This window comes from Symphalangus syndactylus, chromosome 7 (assembly GCF_028878055.3).
Source record: "Symphalangus syndactylus isolate Jambi chromosome 7, NHGRI_mSymSyn1-v2.1_pri, whole genome shotgun sequence".
Taxonomy (NCBI): Eukaryota; Metazoa; Chordata; class Mammalia; order Primates; family Hylobatidae; genus Symphalangus; species Symphalangus syndactylus.
The window spans coordinates 85,969,434-85,995,718 of NC_072429.2; the positions used below are offsets into that span (position 1 = coordinate 85,969,434).

General features: G+C 34.3%; 1 protein-coding gene across 7 annotated transcripts in view; it reads left to right on the forward strand.

The window, feature by feature from the left end:
* CNBD1 (cyclic nucleotide binding domain containing 1) overlaps positions 1-26,285 on the forward strand; it is a 757,690-nt gene that overhangs the window by 475,236 nt on the left and 256,169 nt on the right. For all 7 annotated transcript variants that reach the window (XM_055286700.2, XM_055286699.2, XM_055286698.2 and 4 more), the window contains exons 9-10: positions 2,644-2,753; positions 4,594-4,744. In XM_055286700.2, coding sequence (XP_055142675.1) covers positions 2,644-2,753; positions 4,594-4,744 — 261 coding nt within the window. The remainder of the gene's footprint in view (positions 1-2,643; positions 2,754-4,593; positions 4,745-26,285) is intronic.

Sequence of the window (26,285 nt, forward strand, 5' to 3'; positions counted from 1 at the left end):
TTTTGTAAACATAAATGAATATGACCTTGAGATAATAATAAATAAAATTTGGTCTATATAGTTCATGATTCAGTCTTTTCATTTAAAAATGTGTTATAATCCTGCAGATCATTGTATGTTATTTGTCATTTTCTATATAAGGGAGGAGGAAAGGTTATGCAAACAACATTTATCTTGACAGCATAAGTTCTTAAAAATGGAAAACATGATCAGAGGCTGAATGAGTAAAATTAGGAACAACAATGAGGGTAGGGAGTAATTGCATGATTCTGTTTCTAGTCCAAAATAGTAATATTAATATTTAAATGTTCTTACTTAAGTGTGAAGATACAATTTTTTTTTTTTTTTTGAGGCAGAGTCTCACTCTGTCGCTCAGGTTGGAGTGCAGTGTCACAAGCTCAGCTCACTGCAACCTCTGCTTCCTGGGTTCAAGCTATTCCCCTGCCTCAGCCTTCCGATTAGCTGGGATTACAGGTGTGCACCACCACGCCCGACTAGTTTTTATATTTTTAGTAGAGACGGGGTTTCACCACGTTGGCCAGGTGGTCTCAAATTCCTGACCTCAGATAATCTGCCAGCCTCGGCCTCCCAAATTGCTGAGATTACAGGCATGAGCCACCGCGCCTGACCAGAATATATGATGTTTATTTAAATTCAAGCTTTTTGCCTAGGTCAGAAGGGTTTTGCTGTATTGTCTTCATTGAGATGAACATTTGCTGTGGTTATCATAAAGATCATAGACAATGATTCAAGTAGCCAATTCCCCCTCTGGGGAATGAGACTGTATCATAGATTTTGTAGCGATGGTTTGGCTTTTCCAGTTTTGGCTTGACTTCAACACACAGAAAAATTCCTGTGGCCTTCCTCCTCTTTGTTGTTATATATACTTCTCTGTGATCTACATAGGGTTTGACTTTCAAGAATTACAGTAGTACAGGTCTGATAGTTAAAAATAATGGATTTCTTTAGTACATGTTTAAGTGCATTATTTCCTTATCTATAACAATTGCTAGGAGCCTCTATGCCTTTCTTTATATCCTTGCTGATTGACTAAAAGAAGTTACATAGTTTCTACTATCATATGTTTTGATAGAGGAGTTCCTCTTACTTTTAAGAGAAAAATCTGTGAGAAAATGTTTCACATAATTCTACGCATACGTTATACTTTTACATTGTAAGATAATTTTAATATCATTTTCTGCTGTAAAAAAAAAGACAATAGAAGTTACCATAAATTTTTATTTAAACAAAATAAATGATTGACAACATTAGAATAACCTTCTAATTTTTATTATAAACTTTGAAGTAACTATTACATGAGGAGAAAAAGATAGACTATCCTCATAATTATGCCAGCAAAATTATTGAATCCCACTTCATTTATCTTGAAGTACTTATTCCATTGTATGTTGATGTTTATTTTTTGCTGGTGGTAAATTACATTTAGCAATTGTTACCATGTTCTTATTTTAGCCATAATTTTTAAAGAATTATGCTGTGCTCTAGTTTCTTTATTATTTTGGTAACATCAATAATTTTTATTATGTTGACATACGCTCTTTTATGCTAGAAAACATAGGAATGCCTTCAGGTGATCAAAAAACTTGTTTTTAAGAGTTTATATACTTTATCAAATTATGAGAAAGTTACATATGTGTCTTTATATTTAGGTTACTACTGCTATGTTTAAAGTTTTCAGAATTAAATATTGATATGTTTCAGAATACATAAAGTAGAAAATATTTTGAAATACTAATTTTAATTTGTATATTGCCAATTGATTTAAGTATTTAAATCATGGTGATAATTTAAAATGTTTATGTAGATCAAGGGATTTTTATTTTAATACATTGATAGTTACAAAGTTATAATAGAGTTCACCTTCAACTGTATCTTGGCCTTAGAGTGACTTTATAAGTTTGAAAGAATAATGATAATAACTTCAATTTATTGTAATAACATGATATTGTGTTATACTATGTACCAGGCAACATGCTAAATACTTTATATGCCCCATGTGGTTATATAAGCCTTAAAGTAAGGACTCTTAATTAATTTTTCCATTTTAAAGATGAAAAATTTGAAGATCAGAGGGGTTATGTCATTTATCTAAGGTGACACAGGAAGTAGCAGAGTAGGTTCAAACTGGGCCAATGTGGCCTCAAAGCCCTTGTTTTAACTATTACTATAATCAGTAGAGTGTTAGTACAGCCCAAGATACAGGCTCTGGGAAGCGAATTTTCAAATATTTATCAATATTGTGAGTTGGTTATTAAACTATCAGAAATTTCAAATGAGCCATGGTGGAAATATTTATACCTTGGAACTCAGCAAATGCTACAGATCAAGTTTTCTTCCATATTCCCCTTTCCTTCCCGCATCATACAGTATACTAGCATATCAGTGCCTTTACTGCCAAAGTCTTGTCAGTGTTTGTAATGTCACATGTATTATGTTACAGATACAAATACTGGGCATAATCTTTTAAATCTTGTATTAAGTACTGTCTATAAACTGGAATCTATTAAGAAACTTACCATTCATAGTTATTGAAATAAATACATTAACTTTTGTTGTTAAAATATCTAAAATAATTTCTTAAAGACAAGAATGTGTGAAATGAACTATCTCTTTTCTTTTCAGTGATAGTGGAAAGTGGAAATATAATTTCTTTTGTGGGTTATATTAACTCTGGATGTTGTAACATTTATAGAAGTATTATAGGATTTGTGAAACTGCAATCAAATAAAGTGGTAAGTTTTCAACTTATGTATTTTTAATCAATTAATCTACTCTAAAGAATAGTGTTAGACACCTTTTCATGTACTTACTAGACATTCATTTGTATTACTTTGCGAAATTTCTATTCAATTTTTGGAAATTTTTGTGTTTGTTTTTGGTTTAGTTATAAGATACAAGAATATAAGTTGTAAGATATATTGATTTGTAAGATATACAGATGATCAATGAACACAGTAAAATATGCTTTACATTCTTATTCATCAGAGAAATGCAAATTAAAACCATAGCCAGGTACTACTACAAACATACCAGATTAGCTAAGATGCACTTAATCATTTGACCTAATTCCACTTCAGATAGTTTCTCCAGAGAAGTGAAAACATATGTCTACACAAAGACTTATATGACTTCTAGGGCTGGGCACGGTGGCTTACGCCTGTAATCCCAGCACTTTGGGAGGCCGAGTCGGGCGGATCACGAGGTCAGGAGATCGAGACCATCCTGGCCAACATGGCAAAACCCTGTCCTTACTAAAAAATACAAAAATCAGCTGGGTGTGGTGATGCACACCTATAGTCCCAGCTACTCAGGGGGCTGAGGCAGGAGAATCACTTGAACCTGGGAGGCGGAGGTTGCAGTGAGCCGAGATTGTGCCACTGCACTCCAGCCTGGCTACAGAGCAAGACTCTGTCTCAAAAAAAAAAAAGAAAAAACTTACATGAATTCTTACAAACTAAAAACTGGAAGTAATCCACATGTCTACTGACAGTTGAATGAATAGAAATGTTTCAGTATATTTATACTATAAAATGCCACATAGCAGTAAAAGTAATTCTGGATACTTGTAAGAATCTCAAGCATATTATGTTGGGCCAAAATGCCAAACCTGAATGAGCACGTTCTGTATAATTCCATTTTTATGAAGTTCTAGAACAGGCAAAAATATATAATTATTGTGATAGAAGTTAGAACTAATCATTAGTTGGTCAGGGAATCTTCAGTGGAATTCAATTAAATATCAAAACTAACTTGAATTCTGCTGCACTAGTCATATTCAGTGTAAAGATTTGCCATTTATATAGGTGCAAATATTCAAGTTATATTGAATTTGACTCCAGGATACTTAGTAAATGCTTTCGCCTCTTCCAAGTTCTTGTCACTTTCCTACCTGAGGGCTATATTCTCTTTTATATATCTTAGTGGTCATCAACTCCTAGCAAATCTCCCAGCAAAGGTAATTTGAGGTCTCAACATTTTCTCCAGAACCATTCATATTGAACATCCTGTAGGCCCTTCTCCACAAGGTCTCGTATTTGAACCAAAATTCTAGTTCCCTGAGTCAAACTCATTTTCCATGTTTCTTTTGTACTTAAACAGAAAAGACAGGGAATAATCCCTCCTTTTTGATTTAATACCATCGGTTCTGGCCCTGGCATTTTCTGCTTATTTTCCTTCTTCCCTGTGGGTTCAACAAGAGTGCCTTGTGACTAGGGCTGATGTAACAAATGGTAGTTGACAAAACATCTTAAATGAAACTATGCTCACAAAATGATATCCTAGATCCTTGAAAAGTGGAATTAATTCAATATTTCCTAAACATCTTTGTGGATTCTAAATGACAATGCTTTCAATTACCTTAGATATGCCTAAGTTATCTATGAATTTACTATTGCTCTAATATAATTGAAACACCTATGTAAGTAAATTTTTCTCTAATTTAAATACAATTGCTAATTTATTTTAAATATCATTTAGTAAAATGGTTTATGAGTGAGTTTCTGATAAAAACAATACTGATTCATTATATGGAAGCAGTTGCATTAAACATCAATAATATATTTTTTTTAACAGAAAAGATCTCAAAAACTTGTTTATATGGGGAAACTTAAGGAGAAGGAATCCTTTGGTGAGATTAGCGTCCTTCTTCAAGTTCCTTTCACATGCACAATCATTACTGAAGAAGAAGTTGAGATGGCAATCATTGAAGATAAGGACCTATTTGGTAAATGCATAAATATCTTTTAACTGTTATACCATTTTATTGGATGAGTTTTTTAAAAGAGTAGAGATATTTCACAGACAAATTGGGATACTCAGGTGAGTGTGTGTATGTATATTATGTACAAAGACAACATAGATATACACTGCCCCTTTTATAATATATTCTGAATTAATTGTGCTGGTGTTAGAATATATTAGCAATATTTCAAAAGACTTTATTTTGAAATTACTAAAATCTCTCTGCCAGTTCCCCGGTTACCATTAATAGCAATGTTCTCTTCTTTTCTGGGACATCTTCTGGCTTTCATCTCTAAGGTTATTGCTTTTATGTTTTTGGTTCAGGTCAAGTATGTAACATCCTCAATGTTTAATTAAGATCAAGCATATATGAAAATCTAAGGCTGGTAGTATGTAAGACTTTATCTAAAATTTTAGAGCTCTAGTAATAATAACAGAATAATAATGCAGCCACCTGTGTTCAGCCCTCCAAATACTATAAATACTCAAATTGGAAATGCAATTGAGTATGAAGGAGAAATGAATAGAAGCTAATAAGTTGTAACATAATAGGATATTAAAAAAATTATAGATACATACAATAAAACTTGGAGTAAAGGATGAAAGAAAAGAAATTTGTAGACATTACCGTGGGTGAGAGGTATGCTTCAACAAACTAAATTGAAAGTTGTTCATGATAAACCATATAAGATTTGACTGAATGGTGTTATCCTGAATTTCAATTATGTTTTATGTCTCTGACATGATTTGGATGCTTGTCCTTTCCAAATTTCATGTTGAAACGTCATCTTCAATGTTGGAGCTGCAGCCTAATGGGAGGTTTTTGGGTCAAGGGGATTGATCCCTTATGAATGGCTTAGTGTCCTCCCTGGGTAATGAGTGAGTTCTCACTCTATTATTTCATGAAAGAGCTGGCTCTTTAAAAGAGCCTGGCATCTTTCTCTTGCTCCTTTTCTCACTGGGTGACACACCTGCTCCTCTTCCATCTTCCACCATGAATAAAACCTTCCTGAGTCCTCACCAGAAGCCAAGCAGATGTTGTTGCCATGCTTGTAGACCCTGGCAAACTGTGAGCCAAATAAACTTCTTTTCTTTATAAATTACCCAGCCTCAGGTATTCATTAACGACAACACAAAACTAATACAGGCGTGGGGTGTTGCTATAAAGATACATGAAAATGGGAAGCAGCTTTGGAACTGGGTAGCAAGCAGTGGTTGGAAGAGTTTGAAAGTCTCAGAAGAAGACAGCAGATGAAGGAAAGTTTGAAACTTCTTAGGATTCGCCAAATGGTTGTGAACAAAATACTGATAGAAATATGGGTAGTGAAGGCCAGGCTTATGAGGCCTTAGATGGAAATGAGGAATCTATTGGAAAATGGAATAAAGTGTATCCTTGTTATGCCCTAGCAAAAATCTTGGCTGCATTGTGTCCATGCCCTGAAGATTTGTGGAAGGTTAAACTTAAGAGTGGTGACCTAGGGTATCTGGTGGAAGAAATTTCTAAGCAGCAAAACATTCAAGAAGTAGTGTGGCTGCATCCAATAACCTACAATAATATATGAGGATAAAAGATGACTTAATGTTGGAACTTATAATTAAAAAGGAAGCAGAGCATAAAATTTGAAAAATTCACACTTTAGCTATGTGGAAGAGAAGAAAAGTGCATTTTCTGGAGAGAAATTTAAATGCACTTTGGAGCAACAACTTGCTAGAGAGATTAACTTGACTAAAATGGAAACAAGTGCCAATAGTCAAGATAATGGGAGAAAGTCCTCAAAGGCATTTCAGAAATCTTGAAGACAGCTGTCCCATCACAGGCCCAGATGCCTAGGAGGAAAGAATGGTTTGGGGAGCCAGGCTGAGGATACTGCTGCCCTATGCCACCTCAGGATACTGCTCTCAGAATCCGAGCAGATCCAGCCTGGGCTCAAAGAGCCCCAGATACAGCATGGGCTACTGCTACAGAGAGTGTAAGCTATAAGCCTTTGTGGCTTCCACATGGAGTTGGGTCTGCAGGTATGTGAAATGCAAGAGTGAAGGAAACTTGCTATATTCTACCTAGATTTCAGAGAACATATCAGAAAGCCTAGGTGTCCAGAGAGAAGGCTCCTGCCGGGGCAGAGGCCCCACAGAGAGCCTCTACAAAAGAAGTGCCAAAAGGAAATTTGGGATTGGAGCTACCACACAAAGTCCCCATCGGGGCACTGCCTAGTGAGCTGTAAGAAGTGGGCTGCCACCCTCCAGACCTGAGAATGGTAGAGCCATGGGCAGCTTGCACTCTGAGCCTGGAAAAGCTACAGGCGTTTAACTCCAACCCATGAAAGAAGCCACGTGGACTGCACCCAGCAAAGCTGCAGCGGTGGAGCTGCCCAAGGCCTTGGGAACCCATCTCTTGCACCAGTGTCCCCAGAATTAGAGTCAATGGAGATGATTTTGGAGCTTTAAAATTTTAATACCTGCTCTTCTGGGTTTCAGACATGCATGGGGAATGTTCCCCCTATCTTTTGTCTTATTTCTGTCTTTTGGAATGGGAATGTTTACCTGATTTCTTTAGCACCATTGTATCTTGGAAATTAATAACTTGTTTTTGGTCTTACAGGCTCATAGGTGGAAAGAATATGTCTTGAGTCTCAGATGGAACTTTAGACTTTTGAGTTGGTGCTAGAATGAGTTAAGACCAGGGGACTGTTGGAAAGGGGTGATTATATATTGCAATGTGAGAAGGACATGAGATATGGTAGGCCAGAAACAGAATGATACAGTTTGGATGTCTGTCCCCTCCAAATCTCAGGTTGAAGGGTGATCCTCAATGTTAGAGGTGGGGACTGGTGAGGGGTGTTTTTGTTATTGAGGTAGACCCCTAATAAAGGGCTTGGCATCATCTTCATGGTAATGAGTGAGTTGTTTCTCTGTGAGTTCACATGAGAGCTGGTTGTTTAAAGAAGCCTAGCAGCTCCTTTTCTCTTTCTTGCTCCCTCTCTCTCCATGTGACATGTCTGCTCCTTCTCTGCCTTCCACCATGAACAAAAGATTCCTGAGGCCTCATCAATAGCCAATAAGATACTGGTGCCATGCTTGTATAACTTGCAGAACTATCAGTCAAATAAACCTCTTTCCTTTATAGATTACCCAGCCTTGGGTATTCCTTTATAGCAATGCAAAACTGACTAATACAGTCTCTTACAGAATGTGTTACCAATACTTGCATAACACTAACTCAAAATGAAAAAAATTAATTCAAATTCATATGTCTAATTTTAAAAGTTGTAAATCTGTAATGACATTTGTTAATTTTTATTTTCTTCTGTGACCTGCAAATACAACCTCCCTCAAGGTAAACATTGCTTAAAAATAATTACTAACCACCAGTTAAAATGATAATATTCTCACTTAATATAAGCTATGTTTTTTATTTTCCTATATTAATGATGTTAACTGGTGCAAGGCAAATACACTTGGAGTCTTTTATGTAAATCAACATTTCACACATTGTATTATACAAAGTTCTTCAAAAAAACAGAACCAATAGGATATATATAAATATACAAGAGGGGATCTATTATGGGGATTGGCTAATGTGATTGTGGGGGACACAAAGTCCCATGATATGCTTTCAGCAAGCTGGGGAATCAGTAAAGCCAGTGGTATAATTCAGGTTGTGTCTGAAGGTCTGAGAACCAGGGGAACTGAGGGTGTAACTCCCAGTGTGAGGCCAAAGGCTTGAAAACTGGAGAGGGCAGACAGGAGACAGTTGTATTAAGTCCTGGGGTCTGAAGGCCAGAGCACCAGGAATGCCAGTATTCAAGAACTGGAAAAGATGGCCATCTTAGCTCAAGAAGAGATAGACAGAATTCCTCTGCCTTTTTAATCTATTCAGGCCCGCAATGGATTAGGTGTTATCTGCTTGCTTTGGTGTTGGTGGATTTTCCTTACTTCATCTACTGATTCAAATGCTCATCTCTCTAAAAAACACCCTCAAAGACACATCTGGAAATGTTTTACCAGCTATCTGGGCATCCCTTAGCCCAGTCAAGGTGGCACATAAAATTAAGTGTCACATACAAAAGTGTTTCTTTCAGTCACTTAATAGAATCTCCTTTGTCATCTGGCAGCCTAACATTCAAATACTTGGCATTGTATGGGATTTAGTAATGTTTGTGTGTGTACTATTTATATTTTAAATTCATTCCATAGTCTGTTCATTTGAGAGTGATGTTCTAAAGCTGCTGACATGGTGTGTGCCTAATTAAATATTCTCTAAATAGAAATGTGCTTGAGGACTAGATTTTGCTTGTTTTTTCAAAATTTACAAGGAAATAAAATATTGTGTTTATTTCAGAAAGCATTTTATTTCTACATTCTAATATTTCATATTCTATTCCAAGATAGTTAAATGTACATTTTAAGGGCAGATAATTCTAATGAAAAATTAGTAGTTAATTTTGCTGAAATAATTTTCACATAGGAAGGACAATGATATTAATTTGCCTTTAATCTGCTATATCCTATCTCCATCTACTTCATTTATTATTCGAAATATAGATCCACCTCTATGAAATAACATAGGACAGGACTCAAGAGAAAGTAAAATGAGTCTTAAAAACATCAAGTTGAAGACAAATGAAAATGCTGTGCTGGAAAACTCAGCGTGAGCAAACTCCATGTTATGTCATCTTGCTATCAAGTGTTATTACTAGCTGTTATATTACATAGGTGTTAGGAATAATTTAAATTTGAGAAAGTCCACTAAAAATAAACAAAAATAAATAAAATCATTATGTTCCAATAGAATCCTCAATTATAAGTTGGTTATGTTGCCTTCACTTTCTAATTTTTCAAGAATTGTTAAATACAGCAATTCTTTTAGAACTATAAAGGTATTACTGAAAAAATAAATTAATGCTTACCTTTCTCCAGGTATATGGGTCATACTCTCTATTTGATCTCATGTAAATCATGTAAAGATCCAGTTCCCCTTGAATGAATCAACAATATTTGGTAAATATCCAAAGAGAGCAATTCACTCACTATACCTGTACTTCAAGATAGGTAGAATAGAATTTAGAGAATATTAAAGACTTCATAAATGTTAAATGCTCTACTGAGGAATTACATATGCAACTGTCTATATATAAAATATAGTAAGATGTATGCAGTAATTAGTTTTGTAATATTTAAAAGAGGAGTGACTTATTTGTTCATTTTGGTGGTTAACTTTTGGAAGTTAGGATATCTTTTTTTAATCTATATGCATCCTTCTCAGACATTGCCTTGAACATCTAAATAAGCATGAGAATGGCATTATTAAGCTTAAGCAAATATAAATTTCCTCTGTTTTTCACATGCTACTGAGAATGTAGTTTATTGTTATTTTTATAAAGTTAATATGTCTTTGTCCAGATGCAGAGATTATTACTCAAGTCTTTTAAGGTAAAGATAATTGCAAGTCAATATAACTATTTTAATTGTACTGATGTCTGAAATTCTCATTCCACCATTAAAACAAGTGTACTCCTTTTTTTTTTTTTTTTGGGGGGGGGACGGAGTCTCGCTCTGTCCCCCAGGCTGGAGTGCAGTGGTGCGATCTGGGCTCGCTGCAAGCTCTGCCTCCCAGGTTCACACCATTCTCCTGCCTCAGCCTCCCGAGTAGCTGGGACTACAGGCACATGCCAACACACCCGGCTAATTTTTTGTATTTTTAGTAGAGACGGGTTTTCACCATGTTAGCCAGGATGGTCTCGATCTCCTGACCTCGTGATCCGCCCGCCTCGGCCTCCCAAAGTTCTGGGATTACAGGCTTGAGCCACCACGCCCGGCCGTGTACTACTTTTGTAATGAGAAAGAATTGCTTTTTATCTATAAAATTAATTACTGCTATTTTTTATTATATCTCATTCAACAACTTATGATTGAAAAATAAGGAATAGCTAATATACTTAACTTGCCATACCCAAATGGAAAATTTCAATTCCAAGGTGTTATTGGTATAAACTATCTGAAAGTTTCTGCTTGTTTTTAAAAAGGAAGAACACCTAAAAACTATCTCTTATAATGCTTAATACAAAGCATAGGAGGCCAGATTTTTTACTGCAGATGTATCTGTTAAGCATTTCAGGGGCAATAAATATATTCGTATTCAAAAACTTCTTCCCAACACGTCAATATTTTACCTTAATGATGAGACAAGTTATAGCCAAGATTCTCCTTGTTAAATTAACAAAGCTAATCAAAAGGATTTAAGCTCTTGAACATTTTGCCACAGGGAATACACTACTCTTTCCCCTTTTGCGTTTTTGCATTGTGATTTAAAATTTTGGTATATGAAATTCCAAGTTAAAAATAAGATAGGGCACTTATTTTTAAATCAGATAAAAATACTTAAAAGCATCTTCTCCTCTTATAATTTGCGTTATTCATTACTGATACATGTTAAATTTTAAAAATGTAAGTTACAAATTTGAGTGAAATGTTTTTGAGGAAAAAAATAATATTTTATTTGCAAAGCTTGAAAACTGTTAATATATTTAATGATAAATGAGCTCTTAGAAATCAGTAGCAAGGAGACTAACATTACAAGGGAAGTGAAAATAAAAAGAACAGAGGAAAATGCAGTAACACAAATGACTTACAAGGCTACGTGAAGATGATATAGCTTACCATTAATAGATGAAAAAGCAATTTCACTATAAATTACATTATCAATGCTTACAAATATTGATATCTAATGTTTATATAGTTTTAGGAAGTGGAAAATCCTCAAATACTGGGAAAATTTACTCCAGTTATAGGAAATTTACTCAAAGTATAGATTTTGCATATACTTTGTCCCAGCAATTCCAGTTCATGGGGATCATTCCAACAAAATAGTTGGATGAATATATATATATATGCTTGTTCACTACACAGAAAATCTTTAGCTAATATGTCATCCCCCAAGAAACTACTTATGTATCAATTGGTTTATAAAGTAATAGATGGGAGGGGGGGTAGAATTAGAAAGAGTAAAAAGCACTTAAGTAAAAATAAAAGATTTCACAAATTCTATGTTCCTTGAATTCTTGAAAAAGAACTTTCTTTAAATGAATCAGTTTTATATTTACCCTGTGATAAGTGAAAATTATAAATGTATACACTTCATACTTATGGAAGCACTGAGATGAAAGCCTTTTAATTCCACTATCCTGGCTTCTTTGTTTAAGAATGTCATTCCATCTCCTGAGATTGAGTCCAATGACAACCATGAAAACAATTACCATGCTTACTTAAAATCTACTTCAATGACACTCTTTAGGTTACTTTTCAAAAATGAGCTTTCCCAGCCAAGTTTTTCTGATCTGCAAGGAATGTCCACTGCAATGCATGTGAGGAGTCTCCATACATCATGAAGACCATATTTTGGTTTTGGTGAAGATGATGGTAGAAACAGTGGCACAGGCTCCCTCTTTCAGTCATTAAAATCGTATTGCCAAGAATGCTTGAATAAGAATACTGCAACAGTTCATTCAGTGATAACAGGTTTTGCAATACCAGATGTGTTTATCCAAGTTCAGGAGGAAGTGTTAGCTATTGTACACATTGCCCCTTGTTCATCCAACAGACAGTCCAAGGCAACTTGATTATCTACAAAAAAATTTAGCAAGGGAGTTTAGAAAAGTTTGTTGGGCACCTATAGCCTTTGCAGTAAACTTAGCTATAGTAGCTCATGCTTGAGACAGATTTTTAATCATAACCTTATTTACATTTGTGCCAAGCCAATAAAGTTACATTCTACCAAAGATGCCCATTTAGAGGAGTTTACACCATTTTGTCTATACCATGGTAAGTCATGGACTGCAGTTTTTAGTAATGGAATCTTTAAGGACTCAGAAAAGACCAGGCAGCCATTCAAACCCTCTGTGAGTCCATGCTTAACATTAAATTTATACCCTTTTAGATACCAATTTTGTTTTTCCAAGTCAGGTACATATAACACTGCTTATTAAATAGGTTATTATAGATGATTTGACTTGGATCAATCTTATGGAGTTCATTCAAATTGCATATTCTAATTTTTTTTATTGTACTTTAAGTTCATAACATGCAGGTTTGTTACATGCATAGACACATGCCATGGTGGTTTGCCATACCCATCAACCCGTCAGCTATATTAGGTATTTCTCCTGATGATATCCCTCATGTAGTACCCCCCACCCAACAGGCCCCGGTGTGTGATGTTCCCCTCCCTGTGTCCATGTGTTCTCATTGTTCAACTCACACTTATGAGTGGGAACATGAAGTGTTTGGTTTTCTGTTCTTGTGTTAGTTCGCTGAGAATGATGGTTTCCAAAATCATCCATGTCCCTGCAAAGGATATGAACTTAGCCTTTTTTACGGCCACATAGTATTCCATGGTGTATGTGTGCCACATTTTCTTTATCCAGTCTATTAGTTGGGTTGGTTCCAAGTCTTTGCTATTGTGAACAGTGCCGCAATAAACATATGTGTGCATGTGTCTTTGTAGTAGAATGATTTATCATCCTTTGGGTATATACCCAGTAATGGTATTGCTGGGTCAAATGATATTTCCAGTTATAGATCCTTGAGGAATTGTCACACTGACTTCCACAATGGTTGAACTAATCTACACTCCTGCCAACAGTGTAAAAGTGTTCCTATTTCTCCACATCCTCTCCAGCATCTGTTCATATAAGTTTCCTGACTTTTTAATGATCGCCGTTCTAACTGGCATGAGATGGTATCTCATTGTGGTTTTGATTTGCATTTCTCTAATGACTAGTGATGAAGAGCTTTTTTTATATGTTTGTTGACTGCATAAATATCTTCTTTTGAGGAGTGTCTGTTCATACTTTCGCCCACTTTTTGATGGGGTTGTTTGTTTTTTTCTTGTGAATTTAAGTTCCTTGTGGATTCTGGATATTAGCCCTTTGTCAGATGGATAGATTGCAAAATTTTTCTCCTATTCTGTAGGTTGCCTGTTCACTCTGATGATAGTTTCTTTTGCTGTGCAGAAGCTCTTTAGTTTTGTTAGATCCCATTTGTCAATATTGGCTTTTGTTGCCATTGCTTTTGGTGTTTTATTCATGAAGTCTTTGCCCATGCCTATGTCCTGAATGGTATTGCCAAGGAAATTCTGGATTTTTTTTTTTAAACAAATGAAAAAGTTTTAGACAAATCTTTGACAGCCATTTGCTGGCTCAAATGTTGTTGTTTTCTAAGGTGTTTCCCAACATATTCTTTTAGTCCATTAGGTATTTTATAGATGTATTATACTGTTTTGTTAATGAGAAAACTAGCTAAACATTTTGAACATCTTGCTGATGTTTAAAATTAATTTTTACTTGGAGAGATTATCTTATAAAATATTGCATACCACATATATTTATAAATATATGTATGTGTTATATATATGTATATACACACACACCAAATGTGTGGAAAAGATAACATTACTCAGAAGACAATGTTGACCTTGATATTTTAGCCTGACAATATGTATTTGACCACTCATAAACTTTGTAAAGTTTTTGTTTATTTTGTAAGAAGAAGAAAATATTTTTGCTTGAGTTTGGCTTTTAGATAATTTTTTTCGCTATTAAAGGTGTTAAACTGTTCTACTTTTTAATTCTTTTAAATGCAATTTGTCTTTTGATTTTATTTTTTAAATATTTAAAATTTTATTTTATGTTCAGAGATACATGTGCAAGTTTGTTATATAGGTAAACTCATGACTCAGTGGTTTGGTGTATAGATTATTTTGTCACCTAGGTATCAAGCCTAGTTCGATTAGTTATTTTTCCTGATCCTCTCTCTATTCCCATTCTCCCCCTCTCTGATAGGTCCCAGTGTGCATTGTTCCCCTTTATGTGTTCATGTGTTCTCATCATTTAGCTCCCACTTATAAGTGAAAACATGCTGTATTTGGTTTTCTGTTCCTGCATTAGTTTATAAGGATAATGGCCTCCAGTTCCATCCACATTCCTGCGAAGGACATGATCTCATTCTTTTTTATGGCTGCATAGTATTCCATTGGTGACATTGAAAATCAATCTAGTAATAGCTTTTTTGTTACATAATACTTTATTTGTCCACAAATAAGTGGCCTCTTTTCTGGTGCTCTTACCTATCAATGATTATTAAAATTCTCAAATTTTATGTGGCAAAGTTCTTAATAATTTAGGTTCAATCACCTCATATATGGCACATTTTCACTAGCTGTCTAGAACAAATTTATTTCTGTATGTAAACTATGCTTCCTTTTATAGATGATATAAGCCATGGTATTTTCCACTTTTTGTGGGCTCCCAGGAAGAGCAATGTCAACTTTGCATATAACTGTGGTAGCTTCCTTTGCCTAAGTAAACTCATGTGATTTTTTTCTTCCTTTTTCTGTCTACCTTACACTTCTGTTACTTTAATTACTTTTAATTACATACTTATATGATATTGTTTATTATAGTAGATTATAACTTTTAAAAATTATGACTGTATCAAGTATTTGGATGAATGAATTCTTCCAGTAATAAATAAAGGCACAGTTTACATATTTTTAAATTGGAAGTTGTGGGTTTATTTATTGGCTCATATTTTTCTCTCAAGAAAAAAAGCAAATGTTATTGAAAAGTAGACTTTTCTGAAAATGATGATTAATGACCAATGATACTTCTACTGACCCAGAATTATAGCGGTATTAGTTTAATGTACCACATTTTCTTTATCCAGTCTATTGTAGATGGGCATTTAGGTTGATTCCATGTCTTTGCTATTATGAACAGTGCTGCAATGAACATCGCTGTGCATGTGTCTTTATAATAGAACTATTTATATTCTTTTCAGTATATACCCAGTGGTGAGTTTGCTGGATCAAATGGTAGTTCTTGTTTTAGGTCTTTGAGGGATTGCCACCCTGCTTTCTATAATATACACCAACAGTGTATAAGTGTCCCCTTTTCTCCACAACCTTACCAGCATCTGTTATTTTTTACTTTTTAGTAATTCAGTCAAAATGGCTATTCTGACTGATGTGATGTGAGATGACATCTCATTGAGGTTTTGACTTTCTTTTTTCTAATGATTAGTGATATTGTACTTTTTTCGTATTCTTGTTGGCCATGTGTATGTTAAAGTGTGTGTTCGTGTCTTTTGCTCAGTTTTTAATGGTGTTGTTTGTTTTTTGCTTGTACATTTGTTTAAGTTACTTATAGATTCTGGATATTAGACCTTTGTCAGATGTGTAGTTAAACCATTTTAACTGGTAGATGGCAGAGTTGATTTTAGCCCATAAAAAAGCAGCAGTAAAGTGTTGAATATCATGTTTTCATTTTCAGATTTGCTGTGCTTAAAACCACTTGTTCCACTGTAAAATGTAATCCTTTATGAATTTTATATTCATTGATTCAAAGGTTCTATGTTTACATTGCCATGCCATATCTAACAATAAGGCCCACTTGTAAGTAGGTTTATTTGTTATTGGTAACAACAATCTCACACAGTTTTGATGTATTTAGTTTAAAAATTTACATATAATAACTTTGCTTTCCTGTTGTAGAAAGATTTTAAAATTAACATTAATATGGGTTTGTGCGTGCCTCCATTAAAATATAATCAGAAGCAATTATTAGATTTCCAATAAATAACTGGTTTACTGAACAATTACAACTCACAGGAAGCATTTACAAAGGAATTTTATAATGTCTGCCACATTCTTTATTATTTGTTCAGTTGGAGAAGTTCTTTTCCTGCTCTTTGAAAACTCAATGTAATGATTTTATGATCACTCTTAAGTCATAAAATGCCCTATAAATCATTTTTAGTTGCCAAATATTCTCAGTTGGGATAATAATAAATCTAGCCTGGTAAGAAGCCAGTATCCAGACTTCATTGTAGGTTGATAGGCCAGCTATATGTGTGTATTAATTTCCTTTTGCTACATAACAAATTACCATAAATTTAGCAGCTTTAAACAATACTCATTTATCATCTCACAGTTTTGTAGGTCAGATGTCTGGGCTGGTTCAACTGGGTTCTATTATTAGAGTTTCACATGGCTAAAATCAAAGTGTTGGCCAAGCTGTGATCTAATTTTAGGGCTGTGGAGAAGAGTTCACCTCCAAATCCATTCAAATTGGTAGATTTCATTTCCTTGCAGCTGCAGAACTGAAATTCCTCTTTTCTTGCTGGTTGTTACCTGAGGGTCGCTCTCAGCCATCAGAGCCTGCTCCATCCATCTGGCCCTCTCCATCTCAGCAATGAAGAATTTCTTCTATTGACCCTCTCTCTCATTTTGAATCTTTCTCTTCCCTGCCAGCTGAAGAAAACTCTTTGTGTTTAAAGAATTCGTGTGATGGGCTAGGCCCACCCAGATAACCTGCCTATTTTAAGGTTAACTGGTTAGTATCCTTAATTACATCTGCAAAAATCCCTGTACTGTGTAATATAACATAATCACAGGAGTAGCACCATGGGCTGAAGGTCGTGGGGGCCACTTCAGAACTCTGCTACCATAGTGCTGGAGGTCAGCAGTGGGTAAGGAGAGCATGATAGGTATCTCTGTTTTCCACTGCCATCCCTAAGCTTTCTATTTATGGTTCTGATTTCTCTGCTATGAGACAGCATGGGGTACTGGGGAGAAGAGGATGACAAACAAATAAGAAAGGAAGTGAAAATGTTCTTAATTGTTACTGTTATAAACTGTTTGTTCACTATGTGTTTGGCAGTTGTTTCAAGCTAAGCCTTTCTAGTGAGCACCTTCAAAGAGTTTTAGATATCCCTTAATATTGGGGAATTTTCTCCTGTAAATCCTTAATTAACTAGTACATTTTCCTCCCTGGGAATCCAGAGATAACTTCAGATTTCCTCTGCTGAGGGTACTTTACTCCCAGCCTCCTCTCTCACTAATATAATACCACTGGGACTTTATCCTGGCTGTCTTTTACACATGAGATTATATGTGGCCTACATAGGAAAGTCTACATAGGAAGACACTCCTATATTCTTTGTCCTGACAAACTTTGAGAGGGCAGGCCAATTTCTGGGCAGCCACTTCTGTAGCTTGTTTGTCAACTGTCAACTAGCTTGTCTCTTACCTTCATAGGTCTTAAGGTGTAGTCAGACAATAGTTACTCTACTGTGGCTTTTAACTTCTCAGAACATATATAAAGCTCTCCAGGTGGGCTTTTTGAAGATCCCCTCTTTCAGTTGAGGTGATGAAGAGATATTTCTCATTACATCCCCTTGCAGATGGTGAAGCTTAGAACAGAACTCTTTGAGAAATCTGCTTCAAAAATCTTCTATAAGTCTCTATTCTCAACATTTTTATGCATTCAGTGTGCATGAAGGACTTGCTTTCTTATTCTCCACATCTATTAAAAAAATTGGTACCTTGTTATGAGATGTACTGGCTTGGATTCTGAGCTGATTCTCCCACTTTTTAATTACCTTGGAGTACTCACTGTGTTCCACGCATTATTCTACATGCTTTATATGTTTTATCTAATCAAATGTTCACAACAACCCATTGAGAAATGTGCATTTAATAGCCCTATTTTGTAGATCAGGAGAATAAAGTATAGAAAGGTTAAGTGATACCAATGCTCTCTATCCAAAGGTCATGAGGGACACTTCTATGGTTGACTGAATTGGGTTTGTTACTCACTGGGATGAGAGAGAACATACACTATGGGGAACCATGGATTGTCTCAGCAAAAGGACATTAAAAGAATATGTTGGCCAGGCGTGGTGGCTTATGCCTATAATCCCAGCACTTTGGGAGGCAGAGGCAGGTGGATCACGAGGTGAGGAGTTTGACTACCAACATGGTGAAAACCAGTCTTTCCTAAAAAGACAAAAATTAGCTGGGCATGATGATGTGCACCTGTAGTCCCAGCTACTCAGGAGGCTGAGGCAGGAGAATTGCTTGAACCCAGGAGGTAGAGGTTGCAGTGAGCCTAGATCACACCATTGCACTCCATCCTGGGTGACAAAGTGAGACTCCATCTAAAAAAAAAAAAAGAAAAGAATATGTTACAGAATTTGGGTTTTGGTTGGGTGATTTGGGAAGTAGTCTAAGAAAGTAGAAATTTGTTCTTGATTGAATGCTGTCAAAAAGCAATATATCTCAATAAATCTTAAGTTTTGGAAGGGCAGACTAGAGTGAAAATAAATATGTAATTAATGAAGAAGTAGATTTGGCATGGCAGCTCATACCTGTAATTCCAGCATTTTAGGAGGCTGAGGTGAGAGGATTGTTTGAGGCCAGGAGATGGAGACCAGACTGGGCAACACAGTGAGACCCTGTCTCTACAAAAAATAGTAAAAAGTTAGCTGGACATGGTGCCTCACACCTGTAGTCCCAGCTACTTGGTGGACTAAGGCAGGAGGATCCCTTGAGCCAGGAGTTTGAGGCTACAGTGAGCTATGATTGAGCCACTTCACTCTACCCTGGGTGACAGAACAAAAACCTATCTCAAAAAGAGAGGGAGACAGAGAGAGAGAGAGAGAGAGAAAGAAAGAAAGATAGCACCTGCTTATATTAGCCAAAAGAGGGGTATTTGGTATTTTGTAGGCATCAAGCTGACCTTGCTTTTGTCTGTGCTTAGACGAAATTATGAAAAGACCTTGCTTGTCTCATTTTATCATGTTCATGGACAACATATCTCAGGGTTACATTCTGTGCAAATCTGCCATAGGAGAATTATGTGGCCAACTGAAAATGCCAGGCCAGCTTCCAAATGTCAGATTCGGCTTCCCTCCCCTCCTTCTTTTCCTTCTCATGACTTGCTTAATATTACAGAGCTATTAAGGGGTGCAACCAGGAATCAAATCCTAACACTCTGTCTCCAGGATCCATATTACAACAACTATACCTTACTAACAATTTAACTGATAACTCGATAATCTTTTTAATCTACTATCCTTATGTAGTTATTTTATTCCATATATTTTAGCCTTAATTGTATACATTTTGGCGAGATTTTTGGCTAAATAATATTTAATAATGGCCTTCAATGTTCACATGTATTTAGGAAGGAACCATATTTTTCTTTTACTAGGATTGATTACATTGATATAGCTAAGAAGCCCTGAACTCAAGTGTAAGATTTGGTTTCCTAGGTCAATTCTACCATTCCCCACATGCTGTTTGAGTCATCTATGTTCTTTTTTGTGACTGAAAAGAGTTCCAGTGTATATTTATACTGTGTTTTATACTTACCTATGTAATTACCTCTGCTCATGCTCTTTATTTTTCACGTGGAACTGAATTATCACATACTGTCCTTCGTTTTCTGTCTAAAGATCTTGTTTCTCATACAGCAAATCTGCAGGTGACAAGTTCTCTCAGTCTTTATTTATCTGGAAACATCTTAATTTCTTTTTCATGTTTGAAGATTAGTTTTGTTAGATTTATAATTCTTGGCTGATAGTCTTTTTCTTTGAGCACTTCGAGCATGTTATTCCTCCTCCTTCTGGCCTCTATAGTTTCCAATGAGAAGTTGCTGTTAGTGCCATTGAGTATCATTTGTGGATGATTTGTCACTTTCCTAGTGCTGCTTTCAAGATTTTGTTGCTGTTTTTTGACAATTTATGATGCGTCCTGTTGTAGATATCTTTTAGTTTATCCTACTTGTAGTTCTCACTGAGGTTCTTAAATGTATACTTTGATATTTCCCATCAAATGCTAGTTTTCTGTCATTATTTCTGGTTCCTCACTGGATAAAAAGTAAATACTTTATAATATTTGTTCCCAATTCACTGATTTCCAAATTTCTTCAGAAACTCTGGGTTGATTTTCTCTTTTAGAGTCACCATAAACACAGTCTCCAAGATTAAGTTCTTAGAAGATTATGATAGGTAGAAAAGAATCTATGCTGTTATAAACATTGATGACATTGAAAATCATTCTAGTAATAGCTTTTTTGTTACATAATACTTTGTTTGTCCACCAATAAGTGGCCTCTTTTCTCATGCTCTTACCTATCATTGATTATTAAAATTCTCAAACTTTTATGTGGCAAAGTTCTTAATAATTTAGGTTCAATCACCTCATATATGGCACATTTTCACTAGCTGTCTAGAACAAATTTATTTCTGTATGTCAACTATGCTTCCTTTTATAGATGGTATAAGCCCTGGTATTTTCCACTTTTTGTGGGCTCCCAGGAAGAGCAATGTCAACTTTGCATATAACTGTGGTAGCTTCCTTTACCTAAGTAAACTCATGTGATTTTTTTCTTCCTTTTTCTGTCTACCTTACACTTCTGTTACTTTAATTAGTTTTAATTACATACTTATATGATATTGTTATAGTAGTTAGATTATAACTTTTAAAAATTATGACCATATCAAGTATTTGGATGGATGAATTCTTCCAGTAATAAATAAAGGCAGAGTTTACATATTTTTAAATTGGAAGTTGCGGGTTTAATTATTGGCTCATATTTTTCTCTCAAGAAAAAAAGCAAATGTTATTGAAAAGTAGACTTTTCTGAAAATGATGATTAATGACCAATGATACTTCTACTGACCCAGAATTATAGTGGTATTAGTTTAATGGTGAAGCCACCAATCACTTAGGTAATATTGAAATATATTGTTGACCCTAACTGCAAGTAACATAATTTGGAGTGCTGCTAGGCAGAATTTTTTTTAAGGCATTATCACAAACCCTTGCTGCATCTCTTGCTTACCTAAACATGAAACATTCTGAGACCAATAATTAGTTCAGTTTTGATTCTTAACATTCACAGGTTTTGATTTTACAGTCTTGTAATTATGATGCCTTAAATGTAATTTGTTTTTCAGCAATGACTTTAGATGACAGGTATGTAAAGTTATAGGTTGTATATCTTCATTTAGCAAATAGTTTGTATGCTCCAAAATTCTAATTGTCTGTAGATGAAAGCAAATTACAATAAATGTTGGCTTATAGGAAATTGCTAATTCAGGCCAAAAAGCCTAACTGGTTTAGCAAACAATATTAGTCAGATACCAAGTTCAAAACAACCAAATGTTATATGAAAAAAAGTGTATTTTTAGGATAAGTTTATATAAAATTTCAGGCCAAGTTTCTGTGTAAACCTTAAACTTCAATATTTTTAGATAGAACCCAAGTCTATGCCTGTACAAATGTAATTTTATAAACTTGTTATCACATTGTATTTCATGATTAATTTTAATATTTGTATTGCAAAACATTGCTTAATTGGTAGAAACTACAACAGTTTTAATCTGATGAATTCAGTGTTACAGCTACTGGTAATTCCAACTAGGCTTTTATAGTATATACATTTCTCTCTTTTGGTTGATTATATTGTTTGGCAAAACTAATCTCCTAAAAAATTCCTTACAAAATAGTTCATCATAAAAAAAGAAAATCAGAATGTAGGCAATAGTGTGCCCCATCAACATGTACATGACAGCTATTTCCAATACGTAGCATAACCACTGAAACATAATTATCATTGTGAATATTTACTGTGCACTTCATCTGTCTTTTACCGTGCAATAGTGTTTTTCTTGGGTATTTCGGAAATCAAATCCTGGAGGATTGCTAAATTTTGATTTTCATTCAATTTTTAGGAAGGCTGTAATAAAATAAAATGTGTTTCCTAAAAAATTTGATAAAATTTACAGAGTTATGCACAAATGGTAAAAAATACCACATTTAAGATACAGTTCCTTAAACCAAGATCCTGATAAGGACAACTTTAGTATAACAGACTATTACTGAGGATTTTCATTTTCATTGTCAATCTTTACATACTCAAAAGGGTTCTAGACTGGTACACCTTGTATGGAAGAGATTAGTTAGAGACTGAACAACTCTCTCTTTTGTCTTCATTAGTACAGAGACACGTTAAATTTCCCAGCCTCTCTTGAAGTTAAGTTGGAGCCATGTAACTGGCTCTGGTTAATAGAAGAGAGGGAGTATATTATTGCCTGGCCATGAAATATATGATTTTTCCATGAACTCACTCACTGTCTGAAAGTCAAGTACTCCAAAATAGCAGAATCACATGATGATGAGAACCTAGACCTTGGAATTCTTTTCTTGGATGGAATTACTCAGAAAAATAGCTTAGCTAGAAACATCTGTATTGGACTTTGTGTAAGTGACAAATAAACATTTGTTGAATTAAGCAACCAAGATTTTAGTTTGTTATAGCAACTACCAAGTGCTACACTGAGTCATACAACTGGCAAAAATGCAAGGTTTTCTGAGGAGTTCTCAAAACAAGTAATAATTTCTGGATTAGAACATAAAATAAATATGCTTTTTGTGATTATTCTTTTGTCCTTAACATTTATAAATCTTCCACTAAAAAATAATTATACAGTACATTTAGAAATGAAAATTTATGTGCGTAAAGAAGGTATACACTATTGCATCTAAGTTTTAATATGATTTTTGAATAGTATTATTATAAGAACAAATATACATGAATTCAGCTCTTAGTTTTTTAATTAATGCACTTTCACAATCCTCTGACAACATTATTTTTAAAAACAGCTGATAGTTTAGTTACAAATTTCCAGGAACTTAACAAATGTCATAGGGTAAGCTGTGTGCTGTCTGTTGATACAGAGAGAGGTAAGTAGAATTTAGCACATTTCAAAGAGAAAGCAAAAAGTTAGACAAACCAATAATCAAAATTAATTTTTGTAAACTATATTAGATAAATGCCCACCAAGAGTTAATAGAACAAGGCTTAGAAATATCTGTAGATAAATTATCAGTGAATTTACTGAGAAAGTTTACAACAACCATCTTTTCCAAAACCATAGCATTCCTTATAAGTTTTTATATATAATTTAGGTATCACACAGATTCTATTTTCTTAGGCTATCATAGGAACTGAATCAAGGTTATTAGATTGGAATATTGGTATAGAAACCATTCCAAAGCTTCAAAGAAATGAATGAAATTCATTATGTCTTGCAAGACAAAACTTTCATGCCTTATTTTTAAAATGTCTGCATAAATGAAATCCCAAAAAGTTACTTATATTTACCTTATATGAGAAGTTAAATTTGAGTTCAAGTTTTCAAGTTCTCTTGCAAAGATACACTGAATTCCGTCACTAAATAATTTCCTGATATGTTTTTGGAAAATAAATTCAAGATCCTCTGTCTGTCTTTTCTTTTTTTCAGGACTTGGATCTACTCAGACTATGTTGATAAAATAGAAATAGATCTCTTGCAGGAGGAATTGTACTTTCTGCGATAAAAATTTAATAGACTAATATTTAATTATTTTGACTGGCAAATTTAAAAATTATGCAATATGAAGGATTATAACATCAAATAAAAGCAGAGATGAACTTTTTAGTTAAAAGATTCAGCAGCGTGTTCTATCACTTACTGTAGATTGTGACTGTAAAGGAAATATAGTTTAGATGAGCTCTCAGTTCACACTGCTTCAATGCATTACCATCGGTTGGGTGGCTTAAACAACAAACGTTTATTTTCCCATAGTTTTGGAGGGTAGGAAGTCCAAGATCAAGTCCCTGGCTGATCTGGTGTCTGGTGAGGGTACTTTCCTGGTTTGCAAAAATAGCTGTCTTCTCCTTGTATTCTCACATGGCTGAGAATAGAGAGCAAGCTCTTACAAGGGTACTAATTCCTAAGGGCTCGACCCTCAACACCTAATTACTTCCCCAAAGAAACCTACTAATACCGTCACATTGGAGGTTAGGATTTCAACCTATCAATTTTTGAGGGACATAACCATTTATCCCATGACACATGCTAACTTTTTTAACATAAAAACCGGCCTAAAAATAATTATCTTCTGAAAATATCCTGACAGATGTGGAACCACATAGCAACATGCTTGGCACATATTTGGACATATGTATTCATGGAGTTCTATATTTGGATACTTTCATAGAAATCTTTACATCAATAGCTAAAGCAGTGATTATTTACTATCTTAAAGTGTTTTTCTGCATTATTTCATTTCATCTTAATGAAAATCTTAGTTAAAGTTTATTAAATCCATTTTATAGGTAAGGCAACAAAGGCTTATAAAGGATAAGTAACTTGCACAAATACATAGAAATTTGTAAGTATTGGAGCCAGAATTCAGACCCAATTCTGTCCAAATCCCATCTATTACTCAAGCTTCTTATTTTATAGATTAAAAATCAGAACCTTAGAAAGAAGAAATAATTTATTGAGGACCCATGTCTAACCACTGTTAGAGCACATCTTGGAACCCAAATATTCTGGCTCATATACAATACTAAGTGTTGATATTTCTTTGTTTAATTTATGTAAAAATATCCATGAGAAATAGATCTTGATGACTGGAGAATTGCATTAATTTTTGATGAAAAAATAAAAGGGAAAACAGTAAATAATATAATGGTCATAAAAGTGCAAATTAAATTAATGATGAAACATTATTGCACTGTCAGAAAAGCAGCAAATTTTTTTTAAGAAGTACGTTTATAATATTTGTAAAATTACATTGAATGAATCTGATTGTTTTGTATATAAAGAATGAAATAATTTTCTATAAAATGAAATAAGGAAGTTGAAGTAGAATTATAGAAACACAGGTATAATACATTATCTAGAGCTTAGTAGCAAATCCTAAGCAAAATTCTGAGTAAAAGGAAAATACATGAAAAATACTTAAATGTGACCAAATGATTTACCAGAAACCAATTAGAAACATCTACTAAGTGGTAAAATCTAGATTAGGACAAAAATTTCTGACATCATCCACTGGTACCACCTGGGATGTTTTAGATAATGCAAGACAATAATACAAACTAGTAAGGATAAACTTAGAAAAAGGAACTGAATATCTGTGTTTGCTTATTATAATTACATACACAAACAAGAGTATTTATATAATTACTAGCTAAAAGATTAATATAATTTAATATTTTGTGCTAATATTTTAATATTAAAATGTCAAATGTCAAGATAGAAATGCAAAATGTAATAGCTTCTCTAGCTAAATAGTATACAGTTAGAAATGGACATGATAATAGTTAAAAATAAGAGTGTTCTTGGCACCCTTGTTGAATATCAGTTGATCATATATACATGGATTTATTTCTGTATTTTATATTGTGTTCTATTACTCTATATGATTGTCTTTATGCAATACCATACTGTTTTGATTACTGTAGCTTTGTAAGGTATTTTGAAAGCAGGTGGTGTGATGTCTCCAACTTCATCCTTCTTTCTCCAGATTGATTTGGTTATGTGTAAGTTTTTATGGTTCCATATGAAATAAAAAATTGTTTCTTCTATTTCTGAAAAAAAGCACCATTAGGATTTTAATAGAAGTTTTATTGAATCTGTAGGTCTCATTGGGTAATAGGGACATTTTAACAATATTGTCTTCCAATCTGTGAATATGAGATATCTTTTCATTTGTTTGTGTTCTTTAATTTCTTTAATTGGTGTTTTGTAGTTTTCAGTAAACAAGTCTTTTACCCCTTAGCTACGTTTATTCTAAGTATTTTATTTTTTTTAGTGATGTTGTAAATGGGGTTGTTTTACTAATTTAA